The sequence below is a fragment of the Dipteris shenzhenensis genome, chromosome 31 (genome assembly GCF_047967505.1).
Source record: "Dipteris shenzhenensis isolate YYH24624 ecotype China chromosome 31, Dip_SZ_1.0, whole genome shotgun sequence".
Lineage (NCBI taxonomy): Eukaryota > Viridiplantae > Streptophyta > Polypodiopsida > Gleicheniales > Dipteridaceae > Dipteris > Dipteris shenzhenensis.
The window spans coordinates 45,072,563-45,085,558 of record NC_141626.1 but is presented as its reverse complement, the minus strand read 5'-3'; the positions used below and the strand labels follow the sequence as shown (position 1 = coordinate 45,085,558).

Genomic DNA, 12,996 nt, shown 5'->3' with positions numbered 1-12,996 from the left:
GCTACTAGTATGGCCTTGTTAGCCCTAGTATGGCCTTGTATGCTAGTTAGGACATTTTGTCCTAGTCTTGGTCAACCAATTGACTTCGGGGCCATGTAGTAGCCACACTTGTACTTTCTCATTATCCATTTGCAAGTACTTCGTTTTGCTTGAGCTTGTTGTCTGCCTCCTCGCACTCCATTCCACTCCATTGCTCCCCGCACCCAACAGTGGTATTAGAGCCTTTCATTGCACTTGGTGCCTCCCCCTGTGTATTCTCTTATGTGCCATTTGCTACCATTTGCTCTAGCTCAGTCCAGTGACCTTCTAGCAGTCTTTTTGGTGAGCCTCAATTCTTCTCCAAATCAGCTCTAGGACAGACACAAGAGCTGTACGCTCCAAAACGACTTGCCAAAACCATCGTACGACCTGTCTGTGCAACTGTACAGATGTCCATATCGTCGTACAGACCTGTACAGCCAGGTATGCGACACTGTTAGAAGTTTGTATGTACTCTCTGCACTGAGTTTTGAACATTTTTTTTGCAGTCATTTGGGGTTTTTTGCTAGATCTGGACTCTTTTCAGTCATTCGGGCCGTCCTCTAGCTGCTCGCTCTAGCAGCATTTGGCTGGGATTTCCTCCTCCTTGACTCAGATCTGCCTGATAAGTTGGATTTGAATCTTTTCACCCTCTTTTATGTCACATTTGCACACATTGCAGTGACATTGAGGTGATTTTGCTCTAGAAATTGGGGCTTTTGTGTCATATTTGCAGATTTTGCAGTGACATTTGCTCCTTTTGGTCACATTTTGGGGCTTTTGTAGTATTTGCCCTCTTTTGACTCCATTTCACCTCCGAAATTGGGGATTTTGGATCTATTGCCGGCTGATTGCAAGATATTTTCAGATTTGCAGGTTATTTTGTCACATCTGTGCTCATCTTTGTTGTGCATTCTCATCCATTCTTCCAACTCATCAATAAACAGACCAAAGAGTGTTGGTGAGAGGAGGCAGCCTTGTTCAACCCCCCTGTCACTCCGTATTACAGCTTTCCCCTTGGAGCATGACCCATCCACTAGCGGCTGTGCTAACTCAGCTAGTACCTTCTCATAGAGTCGGTACGTGGCTTCTTTGAGTTCTTGATGAACTTTGAGATTTTCCAGTCTTTTCCAAAACCTCTTACACGAAGGCTTTCTTGAAATCTATGAAACAGTCTTAGACAATGTCTTTCTTACCTTTGACCGCTTTAGTTGCAGCCTTTATGGCAACTAGATGATCATCTGTTGCGTGCTTGGGACGAAACCCTGCGTGGGATATTGCCCTCACTCCTTGTTCCTCCGCCCATTTGGCGATTTTCTGCTCAAGGATAGCGTCATATAACTTTGCCATTAAGCTGCTTACCATGATTGTCCGATAATTCTTTGCCATCTTGCTATCTCCCCCCTTATGAATTGGTACAAGCGTGCTTATCTGCCAATCTAATGGAAACCCTTCCTCTAAAGCCATATTCATAAGCCTGGTAAGCATATCTTTGTTTTCTCACCGCCCCATGTTAACATCTCTGCTACTAGCCCTTTATTATGACTCCATTTGTTGCTTTGATAGTATAGTTGTGGTTGATATTTTCTTCCCCATCTCTTTCATAGAGGCCTTTGACAAATCCTATCATGTCTTCCCATTGTGCCTTCCTCTCTTGTTGCCGTGTAGTTTCTGGAAAAGCTTTCTTGAATTTTGTTTCAGTTTCTCAAAGATCTCGTCTATTTGTTCGAGCTTTGTCCTTCTTTGTTGGATTTTCTGTTTTCCAGGATCCTTGTTGTACCAATGATTACATGGCATCCACACTTCTCCCCTTACTTTTAGTGTAACATTTGTGGGCTGTTGACAGCAGCAGATATGTTGTGTATTTGCTTATTTCTTGACATGTTGAAGGCATTTGCCCTTGTGCTCTGTCTCCTTATATAAATATGTGCTTTTTTGTAGTCCATTCTTAGCCTGGGGTGTGCAGTAATTTCCTTTTTTTCACAGCATTTCTTGTCCCCGTTATGCCTATGGACATTGCTTTATGGTCTGGCTCAAGAGACTCATCCTCAATCTTGATGTATTCAATCATATGCTTTGCATGTGAGTTTGTGATCACATAATCAACTACACTTGACCCTTGAGCTGGCTTGCATGTGTACCCTCTTGTGTTGTGAAAATTTGTTGTGCCATTGCATATTTGTAGCTCAAAGCATCCAGAGAGGAGTTGCCTTCCCATATGAGTGATTTCCCCCCGACATCATTTGATGTCCTTTTCTATCCTCTTCTTTCTTCATTATCTTCCTCCTCGTCATGCATCCATATGGGTCTCTCCCTCCGTTGTTATGATGCTTGCATTGATCTTGTTCATGCACTGAAATCCCCTGCTAGAATCATTGTACTCTCTTTCAGAGAACCTAGCTATTTCCTCCCCTAAATGCACCAGGGGTTCTTCTCAGGATATGTTGCTGTTGTTTTTGTAGATGGGTGATTGTGGGGGTGTAAAATAGCATGCTGCCATTTTGATATTTCCCTCCTTTGCCATGATATCCAGCCACATGTCTTGTTTGTGTGGATCCTCTTTTACAACTTTTGCTGTTTTTCCCACACCATTCTTATGTAGCATGCTATCCCTCCCCCGATGTGTTTTGTGATTTCTTGATTTCTGGGGTTGTGTTCCCCTCATGCTCCCATATCTCCAAATTTATAAGTATGTCTGTCTCAGCTATTTCCTCTTCCAATGCGATGACCTTGTCCACGGTCCAACCTCATAAGTTCCACACTTTGATCCTCAGGGTCTCAAGTCCCTATGCTTGTTTCCCTCCCCTCTTGCTTTTTTCTGTAATGACAGCCTTTGCATCTTTCTTGTATGTGTGCTTACTGTCCTTTTTTGCTTTTTAGATGTACTCCCTGTCTCGATCCACAGTTGGTGGGACGAGACACAAAGCTGCCCAATGGCAATTTGCAATGCATGTGAGACTCATCTATTCTCCAGGTATCGGGGTTTGATACTCACTCCATCCTCAGGTACTCTCGAGAAGTGATCATGGTAGAATTGGATCTCGGTGGGGAAGTCATGGTCCCCCCCAAAGTTCGGATGTATAAAGATGAGTAGATCCAATCGGATGATACTGTTGATCTCATCTTGTGGAATCTGAGAGAGCAAAAAGGCAAGAGTTGATTCATTTGAATGCCTTAATTGGCAAGCCATTTGGATATATGTGCATACATGCCATGCTAACGCCTCTATCCGCTAGTTGGATGGATGACTATAGTGCCAATCTCGATAGTCTCCAACTAGGCGAGGCCCTAATCCGATGAGATATGTTACTGTCTGAGAACGGCATCAATTTGAGAGTGGTGTCATGACAAATTCTACCTATCTTATGTGATGAGGGCTGACTCGGAATCATCCCAGATTCCATAATCACTTGTAGCTTCTCAAATCTCATCCACCCAGTCGACGAGAGAACACTCCACTAGAAGGGATTTTTTAACTCCCCCGAGATTATCCCTAAAAAAGAATTGTTTTCATTGGCTAAGAACTTGTAAGATAATCCTTGTGCTGTTGCTTGATAAAATTCTAGTGTGTGGAGCAGATGGATGAATGCATGGAGGAGTGAACCTGGATGATCTTGGGAATGAGGGATGATGCCACTTATATTGATCGGTGGTTGGGGTTAGAGTTTCTCAAGGCTACCTTAAATTTCTTTACATGTGTGCTGAAAAGCGCCACTATCTAGTGAATTCTTCTATTTATCTCTCTTAAGATCCTTTGTGGTTAAATTTTTTAACTCCTAAGCTCCCATCATAGCTCAGCTTATGATTACAAAGTTGCCATCATTTCAAGAAGATGACAAGTGCCTCATTGTAAAGTTGTAACCATGACTCCTGTTCTTGCTATTATTCAAATGCATGGTAGGCTTCCTTTGAGTGATAGAAGCTTCTAACCCATTCTAGTTGTCAATTGACAAGGTAGGCTTCCTTTGCATCATCGAAGCATTGGTCTTGGCGAACCAATTTATAGACCCTCGCAGCATTTTGAAATTGTTTATTTCCATCATAGAAAGAGGCAAAGGGGAAGGGGAAAGTCAAGATCAAAATATGGAACTAGAATGGTTCTTGGACAAGGCCGTCACAGTGGGAAGGAAATATTGTAAACATATATATTTATAGCTTTGGAGACATGGGAGCTTGAAGGGAATGAAGTTCCAGAAATATAGGCTTTTTTGGAAACATCAAGATCATACATGAAGATCCACATAAACAGTATATGTGGTTAGAGATAGAAAGAAAGAAAGTCTATTAAAGTCTGCTAAAGATTGATGGGTCTATGAGACTGATAGAAAACTTGATACAATGAGCAAAAGGGTGGAGCTACTAAGTGAGCATCCTAACCCATGCTAGAGAAAACTGTGTAGACATAGTCAATGATATCATCATACATGTCACCCTAGTCATAAAACATGTCTGGCATCAACATCCCCATGGAAGATGCAGTCTGATCAAACGTCAAGATACACCCAATGACAGACTAGGCATTGTAGGCAAGAAGCCTGTGATAGATCGTTGTCTGCTATTTGGATGAGTGGTCCGTCGTGCCCTCCTAGCAGCTATTCGACGCCCAATGAGCGCCACAATAACCCCAGTCGGCGGTACCCCAGGTCTGGAAATGGAAGAGATGTTGGTGAGTGTGATCTGTGCGTCTGTACTTTGTCGAGTGTGCCGCATCTCGATCTCAGGGTCTTTGCCTCTCCTGCTATCCGTGGCCAGGGGAGCAACATGCTCCGATTGGAATAACTATTTGATCATACTCTGGGATGGACTAGGTAAGGCCCCTTGCTCCCACCTCCGTGTTCTGATGAGAAGATCTTTGTGTCGGACTGCCTCGTGAATGAAAGCGGCCAAGCATCTCTGATCTGGGTATGAGAGCAAGAGAGTGGAGATTGCAAGACATAAGTGCATTGTACAATGAATCTACAAGTGGAAATACAAAGAGACTTAGGTGATGCAAGAAATCCTAAACTTGCAAAGTTAAGACCTACTTGATTATCCTACATTATGATAAAATTGTAATTGTATCCTTTAGATAGACGGTCATAAAGTGTGAAAATTTCCCATCCATGTAATGTCCATCAGTAGAAAAATCTTCAACCAAGAATAGTTGCATTCAAGAGACAATGTAGATATGAAACACATGCCAATCAAGCTGAAGGCTGAAGCTCCACAAAGAGACTATTTCCCGAAACCGTATTCTCCTCTACTAGCTGTCAATAGCCTTCTTGGCACAACTTCTAACATGGGAAATTAAGGAACATTGTGCCACACTTGCACAAATTCCTGAACACTCTTGCATGACTCTTGGGACGGGAGGTGAAGAGACCTGATAGAGTGACGGAGAGTGGATGTGCAACCCCCACTATATAAAGAGTGTATACGATGGGCAAGGCTGGTTGACCAGCCCTTTACTATAATTGACCAGCAGGCCAACCGAGAGCTGGCTGACCTGCCACGGGGCATTTGTGCCATGCCATCAATTGATTGTCCATGTCATGAGCCAACTTGCACATCATGCACAGTGCTTGACACGCCATGTTAGCAGATCATCGTGATGCCATGTCAGCATCTGTTATGTTTCGTATAGTTCCATATGGCCCCGTCATGTTAACTCCTCTTGGTGTTGTTGGCATGGACAGTATGGCATGTCATCATCCTTAATGGTTTTTAGCATTCTCATGCATGCTTGGAGATGTTCTGGACAGCCACGTGTTGTCCTCAGTGAAGGGTGACTGAGGGTGGAGCATTGGCATCCAACATAAAGGACATACTGTAACATGGTACATAAAGGACATACTGTAACATGGTTGCCAAAGTTGTGGAGACAAATGGGAGGGTTTGCAAGCTACATACAAGTGTAAGTAATGTTAAGTCTTGTTGAGCATTTTATAACTTTAGGGAGAACCATATCATTGGTACTAGAGATTACAGATCTCACACTTAAATTTTATAGCTTTTTACGAGGGTCAATTCGAGTCAGATTGTATGTCTTTCGTTCTCATAACAGATTGATCTCCACCTTTTACAAGAGGAATTTTGGTTTAATTCTTAATACACTCCTTATAAATATGATGTATGATCGTGTGCTGACCTCCTTTGTGGCATGAGACATGGCAGGGTGCTGACCTTACAAATGCTAATCTCTCTGGAGCAAATTTGGAAGGGGCGAATTTGAAGGTGACTAGTAATTTAAAAATTTATGCCTCTGTGATATATGTGATTTCTTTAAAATGCCTTTTCGGAAAGAAAATTGGAATGGAATGCATCCCTTTCTCTGCTGGGTGTGCATATTGATACACATTCTGTTTTAAAGTGGAAATTATACTGTACGTGCCTTAATTCTTTCGGCTCTGGAACACAAGGGTTTTTTATTGATATTTGCCTGAAGGAAGACTAAATGGCCTCCTTGCGAAGAGCATCTCCTGATAAAGAGATGGATAGTATATTTCTCTTATGTTCTTGCACCAGCTCAAGGACAAACCTGATTTTTTCACGGATAAATCCTTGAAAAAATGAATGAAGTGTATTGTTTCTCCATACTTTTCCTGATACCAAGCACTGAGTAAGAATGTGCTCAGTCTTGGAGTTTTCTTCTTTTCAATCGGTCCTTTCCTAGCAAACCTCTGAATGGAACTGAGAAGCTAAATGCTTTTTTTGAATACAAATATACCTGAATGGAACTGAGAAGCTAAATGCTTTTTTTGAATACAAATATATCCTCGAGCTCAGGCGGATTGTTTGCTGTGCAGAACTACACTTGAAAATTAACTGCACCTAGATTTAAGAAATCACTGTGATGCCTTTTTCTTTATGTGCATATGAAGATGTGTATACTAATCTGATATGTTCACATCTTCTTTGGGTGCAAACTCCTTTGCATGTGGAATAAGTTTTACTTTTTCACAAGTTAGGGCCTTCTAAAGTAATGATCTGAATGGAACAGAGGCTAACTGCTTGCTTTAATTTTTCACGAATGGTGTCTTGGTGCTCTTTGGAGAACAACTTCACTAGGCCTTGGAAACAACATCTTTGTTTATGGACTTTCTCCTGGCATTTTGCTCTTGATCTGCATAGTAAATTATCGTCTTTGGGTGACACATTGGCACAGCTGTAATACTCTCTGTGTGCCCAAATTTGTTTATTTGCTTCTTCATTGTGACAAGGGTGCGACGTTGATAGGAGCGAATCTCCGAAGAGCAAACCTTCAACGTGTCTATCTACGAGATGCCAATTTGCGAGATACGGTAAGATTCTCTTGCAACTTTGCAAGTTACGAATTGTTAACTTTTTTCAGACTCTGGAATCCTGCACTGGCGGAACAAATTGTGGCTTGCCTCTTTATTTATAAAGAACTTTAGACACAAGCTAGGGAACGGACACAAGCAGTCATAGTTTAGAGCGAAGTAGCTTTTGTGGTTGTGCTATGGGAGAGACAATTTGGTTCACATTTTTTTTGTCCCAGGTTCTGGAAGGTGCGAATCTAGAAGGGGCCAATCTAGCAAATGCAAGCAGGTGACACCTTGTATCTCTCAGGGAAAACAGTAGTATCTGTACTTCAGGCATCAGATCATTATCAGAATGACAAGTTTACTGTACATATTAAGTATTGTTGTCAGATCTTCCTTGCCTGGTCTCTATGATTTAGAGCAGTTGAAAGGCTCTAGGTGGCTTTACTCTTGGTAGAGTATTCTAGTGAGAAGATGCCCTCTACTGAGGGATTTTCTACAACCGATTTAGAAACATGGGGGCTCAAATAGGGTGTTAGAGGCGCTCTTTAACTGGAGCAATATTATCTAGAATGTGCAGAGCCACAGCTTGAATCACTCAAGTGTGTCATGAAGCAGCTGAGATCCAGTTGGCAGATTTTGGAAATAAGGTTGTGTGGAAAATACGACAATTCGAGATATACTTGGCTAGACAGAATAAATATAGATGATATTTATCCTCTTTTCTTTTGCCATGAGATGTTTTCATGTGATTTTGAAAATTCCATTGTCTTCAAGACTATTACGTCATCAAGTAAAATGCCTAGAGTCTTGGGTTGTGTATCTGTTCATCGTTGAGACATGATGTTACTTGATGATTTGTACAAATGTTTCTATTTATTATTGTTAAAACTATGATATCGGTGACAATGGTATAGTTTTTGTCTGTTGGGAAAGTGAGTGATGAAGTATGGAATACTCATTGGCTTAACCTTTGGGTGATTTAGTGTTTAGGATAATTAATAGGTTCTTAGAATGGTGGTTAGATCTTGGGGCCTGGATGCACCATACGTGGGTACTTCACATGCATCCACCGTGGATAATGCACACGGCACAACTATATTAGTTAGTCTAGGTGGCTTTGCCACTCACATAAGCATGCATTTACCACTCCACACAATGAGGGGTTGCTATTTTTCGTATGTGATCGGTCACACTTTGTCAAGGCCATGTAGGAGGGCGATGATACCTCAGCTTGTATGTGAAGCCATCTTCCTGCCTCATACCTCCTCATCTCCTCAGTTAGACTTTAGTATGCATTGTGAATTCATAGTGCTGGCAGTCCCAATGATGCATTATTCAGTTTGTGCATTTGTAGCAAATAATTGACATTCCATTACAACAAAACTCATTTAAAGGTGTCTTGTGATTCTATTATCCCTATTACCCCATTCTACTCTCCTATTAACTCAATCTATCTAAACTACATTCTACTCTCCTATTTGCTACTCGATTAAGCTATGCTAATAGTGAGCTCTCCCTGTGCCTCTCCTCTCCCTACGCTGCACCCCTTCTGTCCCCCTCCTTTCTCCTCCCTCCTCTCAGCTCCCCCCCTTCCCTGCTCGCTTTCGCTCTCTTCCCCCCCGCCCCCCCCCCCCCTCCCCCTTTTCCCCCCTCTACCTTGGCTCTCCCTCCCTCTCCCTCCTTTCTCATATATAGCCGGCTCTGAACCTTCTCGACTCGAAGGTTTAATATTTCCAGCTGTCTTACCTTAATTTTGGCTGATTTTGGGACGCCGCCTCCCTTGCTAATACTAATACATGAATAAAAGTGATCGTGGGGGCCTATTCGTTCAATCTATGGGAGAGGATCATAGTCTAGTAAGCCTCTTTATATGGTATTAGAGCCATCTAGCTCTTGCAAAGGGCACTTCTTTTAGCAAAAGAGTGCATACACCTTGCGCAGGCACTTGAGGATGACTTATATCAGCTTCATGAAAGTCACTATAAAGAGCGTGGTACATGCAATGTAGATTTTGTAGGTCTCTTGGAGGATAGAAAACCCTAAAGAAGATCCTAAGCATTGAAGACGTCTTTATTAATATAATCAAGCTACACAAATTTTAGCAATAGTGATGACATGATCGAAAGGCAATCTACCTAGATAAGCAATGGATAGGTGGCAAAAATTTCAAGTGGTGGTACAATTAAAAAGCTTTGAAACAAGGTATGAACAACTTCTCCAACAACGGAGTGATTATCTGTAAATCTTTTAATAAGGCAAATCAAAAGAAAGACACTAATCAATGTTGAGGTGAGGTGAAGAAGACCTATAGGCATAACAAAGGAAAAACTTAACATTTCAATAGAAATACAAGAGGTTAAGAAGATCTTACAGACACATTGATCAAGAGGGCATTCTCATTGGACTTGTGAAGTGGCAAAGCATAAGTTTATCACACAAGGTGTAGCACCATAATCAACGGCAAGTAGGCTTACACTTAGTCATCTAGAGAGCTTATCATAGAGTTGGTTTGCACTTGATCACATTTATAAAATATCTAGAATTGATGCAAAATAATCAATAATTGAAGGAAGATCTCAAGATATTGATGCTTATAATCATCACAAGGTATGCTTTTGAAATACAACACTTGTGACATACAAGAGTTTATGCACAAGTGATTACACATGTTGACATTTCATATTATAGGATCCTTGATTTGTGTTGCTTGCAAATGCCCTTGGACCATGAGTAGTGCTTTGTTTGAAAGCAATTGTGCACACATAACCTTGTTTGTAAATGTCCTCTATGAGCAAGCAAATTTGTGATTTTTATAGCAAGCTTATAAATTGGAACGACAAGAAGTGTGAGGTGATTTGTTGCAAGAACAGATACGATATTTAGAAAATAAATCTACAAAATATGAAACAATGGTAGAATTCGAAGAAGAAACAACTAACAAGCAACAAATAGTATGACTAGTACAGTAGAGATAATCTCAACAAATTCAAACAATTTGTGAGAGATTCCGAGGTTGGTTACAGAAGGGATGAAAATTTACATCAAAGTGTGCATACACGTCATAATACTTTTGCAATGATTTTCTAATCCCATCACCATTGTTGAGTAGTTGTAAAGAGTACATGTGTGATATATGAGTATAATCATATATCACACATGCAAGAGATCTTGTAGCAACTTTTTCTATGAGTATAATCATGGACTTTGCAAAGATCTATCATACTCGGTCTTTGATTCAATTGTGTTTTCAATAGCAAAGGCATTCAGTCATTTGCATAGTTGCATTATTTCATGTGATTGGACCGCCCTAGTAATAAGGAATACATACTACTAGTTTGTGCGGCATGTCTGATAGTCGCAATAACTTAGATAGTGATGATGACCTCTTCTAAAAAGCATTGAACTTTACAAATTCACATATGGTGTTTGGAAATTTAAGCTTGAGAATATTCTCAACCTAGAAAATTGTGGAAAATAGTTGAAGGGAAGGAAAAGAGATAGAATTGCAACTTGTATAGAGAAGATCCCCTAGGCAAATGATCTCATAATCTTGAGTATTGAATGGGGATTAGCCAAAAATCGCAGCATGCTCTACAAACCACATGTGAGGATGCCACTAGGCAAAAGGAATTAGTAATAAAAAGGAAGCTTAGCAGGATTAAAATGAGAGAGAGTTAGAATGTAAATCAACATTTAACAAAGACTTGTCCACCAATGCTAGGAAGATGCTAGATTAACAAGTTATGAACTTACATCTTAACAATTTCCTTGAATCATGGGATAGCTTTGAAAGACTTGTATAGAGAAAACTCTTACTCTCACTCAACTCCATGTTTGCCACATCATTGAAAAAACCAAGTGGCAAAGTAGGGACTACATAAGTGGGATGATATAAATAATAGTAAAAAACCCCAATTCATCCCTAAAGTTATGTATAATAATAATTTCAAATCCTAACATGATAAATCATCATGAACAAAGGATATAAAAAAGCTACATTCTTAGTATCATAGGATGTTTAGCCATTCTGCTTTTGAATTTGTAAACAAAAAGGTTAATAGTCTAAACCAAAAGGCAAATACTCTAGAAACATAGCAACACTTAGATGTCTAATCTTGAAAAAGCTTTACTAATATTAAATCCCAATATGTGTTGATGAGTTAAGTTTGAAGCTTCTAGCCATTTCACACCTAATAAAGATTGCTTCTCCCATTATGAGAAGAGGAATGCTAAGGAGCATGGAATCCAAACTAAGTGTTGGCTAAAATCAAGTCCTTATGCCAAATAGAGATGTCTAGGGCATATACCATGTCTTGTATATTCTAGGTCTTAGTCATTCACAAAGTGATAGCTTAACAAGTTGAGGAAGGAGGCTAATATAAATCATTGTTTATACACATTTGCACAAACCTAATCCTTGACATTTTTTAAAGTGGTCTACCACATGTTTGACACATGAGTTTATGATATGCCTAGCATGGATCATGGGAAAACATGGCTTCATCTTCAAGGACGTGTTATATCCCTAAATTGATACTTTGTCATTTGTGGTCAAATCAATGTTAGATCTATACGTACTAAAATATATTTTTACACATTCACAAATTACTATTCAAGGAAGACATGAGAGTACTTGGCAAAGAAAAACCTGAGGCAAGATAACCTGCTTAGATGATATTATGAAACTCTTAAAGAAACTTAAGTTATAGATGATTGAGGATGAACTTGGAAGGGTCTATCAGGGTAAGAAGGCTCAATGTGATTTATGCATTAACAAATCCATTAAAGATATATGCAAGCCCGAGAAATAGGAAGTAGCCAAAGACAATCCCTAGTAACATGAGCCATGAAGGAGCGGTAAGACAACTTTAAGCATGATTATTCTATCATCTACACAATATAAATATAGAGCAAACCCAAATGTAAAATATCAAAAGGAGATGCTTGAAAGAAAATGGGCTTGAACAAAAAGAATTAAAACCATCATTGATTGACAACCAGAGCTCTACTAATTTAGCCAAAGACCTAGCATTTCATGCATATATTGCACACACATGATTTCAACATCACTTTGTACGTGTGAATTTTTAAATAGCGAAATAGATTTGTTTACTATAGCACTGAAAATATCATACCCTCTCTCTTGGAACGATTAAGCAAAAGTTATTCAGCATCGTGGGTGCTAAACCAAAATCCATCATTTTTCAAAGATTTTTGAAAATGATGTACATTGGCTCATAATTGAGGAGTTTTAATAATTATGACTATTGATAGTCTCTTAAATTTGTAGTTAGAGCTAAGGGCCTAGACAACAGACTATTTTGCGACATTTGGTCCTTGGTGACTTAAGTTTTTTAAGGCGCCACATGAGATATATACCCCCACATGCATCCACCATGGAGGAAGGGCATGGGTGTGACAAGGCACCACTCTATTAGTCAGCTTTGTCTCATGTCACACACTCTAGGGCAAAAAACCAATTCTTAGTATTTTTGTGCATGTTAGTTAATGAATTCTAATTGGGCACATTGTGTTATTGCCATATAGGAGGGGAATAAGGCTCTAGATCATGTGTTATTGCCATATAGGAGGAGGCTAATGCTGTAGGTTATGTTTGAAGGCATAGCATGGCTTCTCCCTCACACTTATTAGCTCCTCATTAGGGATTGATATGTATGTAGACTCAAGATTAGTAGACTCAGTTTTGGCACTT

The 12,996-nt window shown here is 40.0% G+C and overlaps 1 protein-coding gene across 2 annotated transcripts in view; it reads left to right on the top strand.

Annotated features, from left to right (window-relative positions):
- FIP2 (potassium channel tetramerization domain-containing protein / pentapeptide repeat-containing protein) overlaps positions 1 to 8,096 on the top strand; it is a 45,235-nt gene extending 37,139 nt beyond the window's left edge. The window contains exons 8-10 of one of the 2 annotated variants that reach the window (XM_087370220.1): positions 6,172 to 6,231; positions 7,218 to 7,298; positions 7,517 to 8,096. In XM_087370220.1, coding sequence (XP_087226346.1) covers positions 6,172 to 6,231; positions 7,218 to 7,298; positions 7,517 to 7,570 — 195 coding nt within the window. In that variant the 3' untranslated portion in view covers positions 7,571 to 8,096. The remainder of the gene's footprint in view (positions 1 to 6,171; positions 6,232 to 7,217; positions 7,299 to 7,516) is intronic. The other variant, XM_087370219.1, reaches the window with a different exon arrangement.
- The last annotated feature ends 4,900 nt before the right edge of the window (positions 8,097 to 12,996 follow it).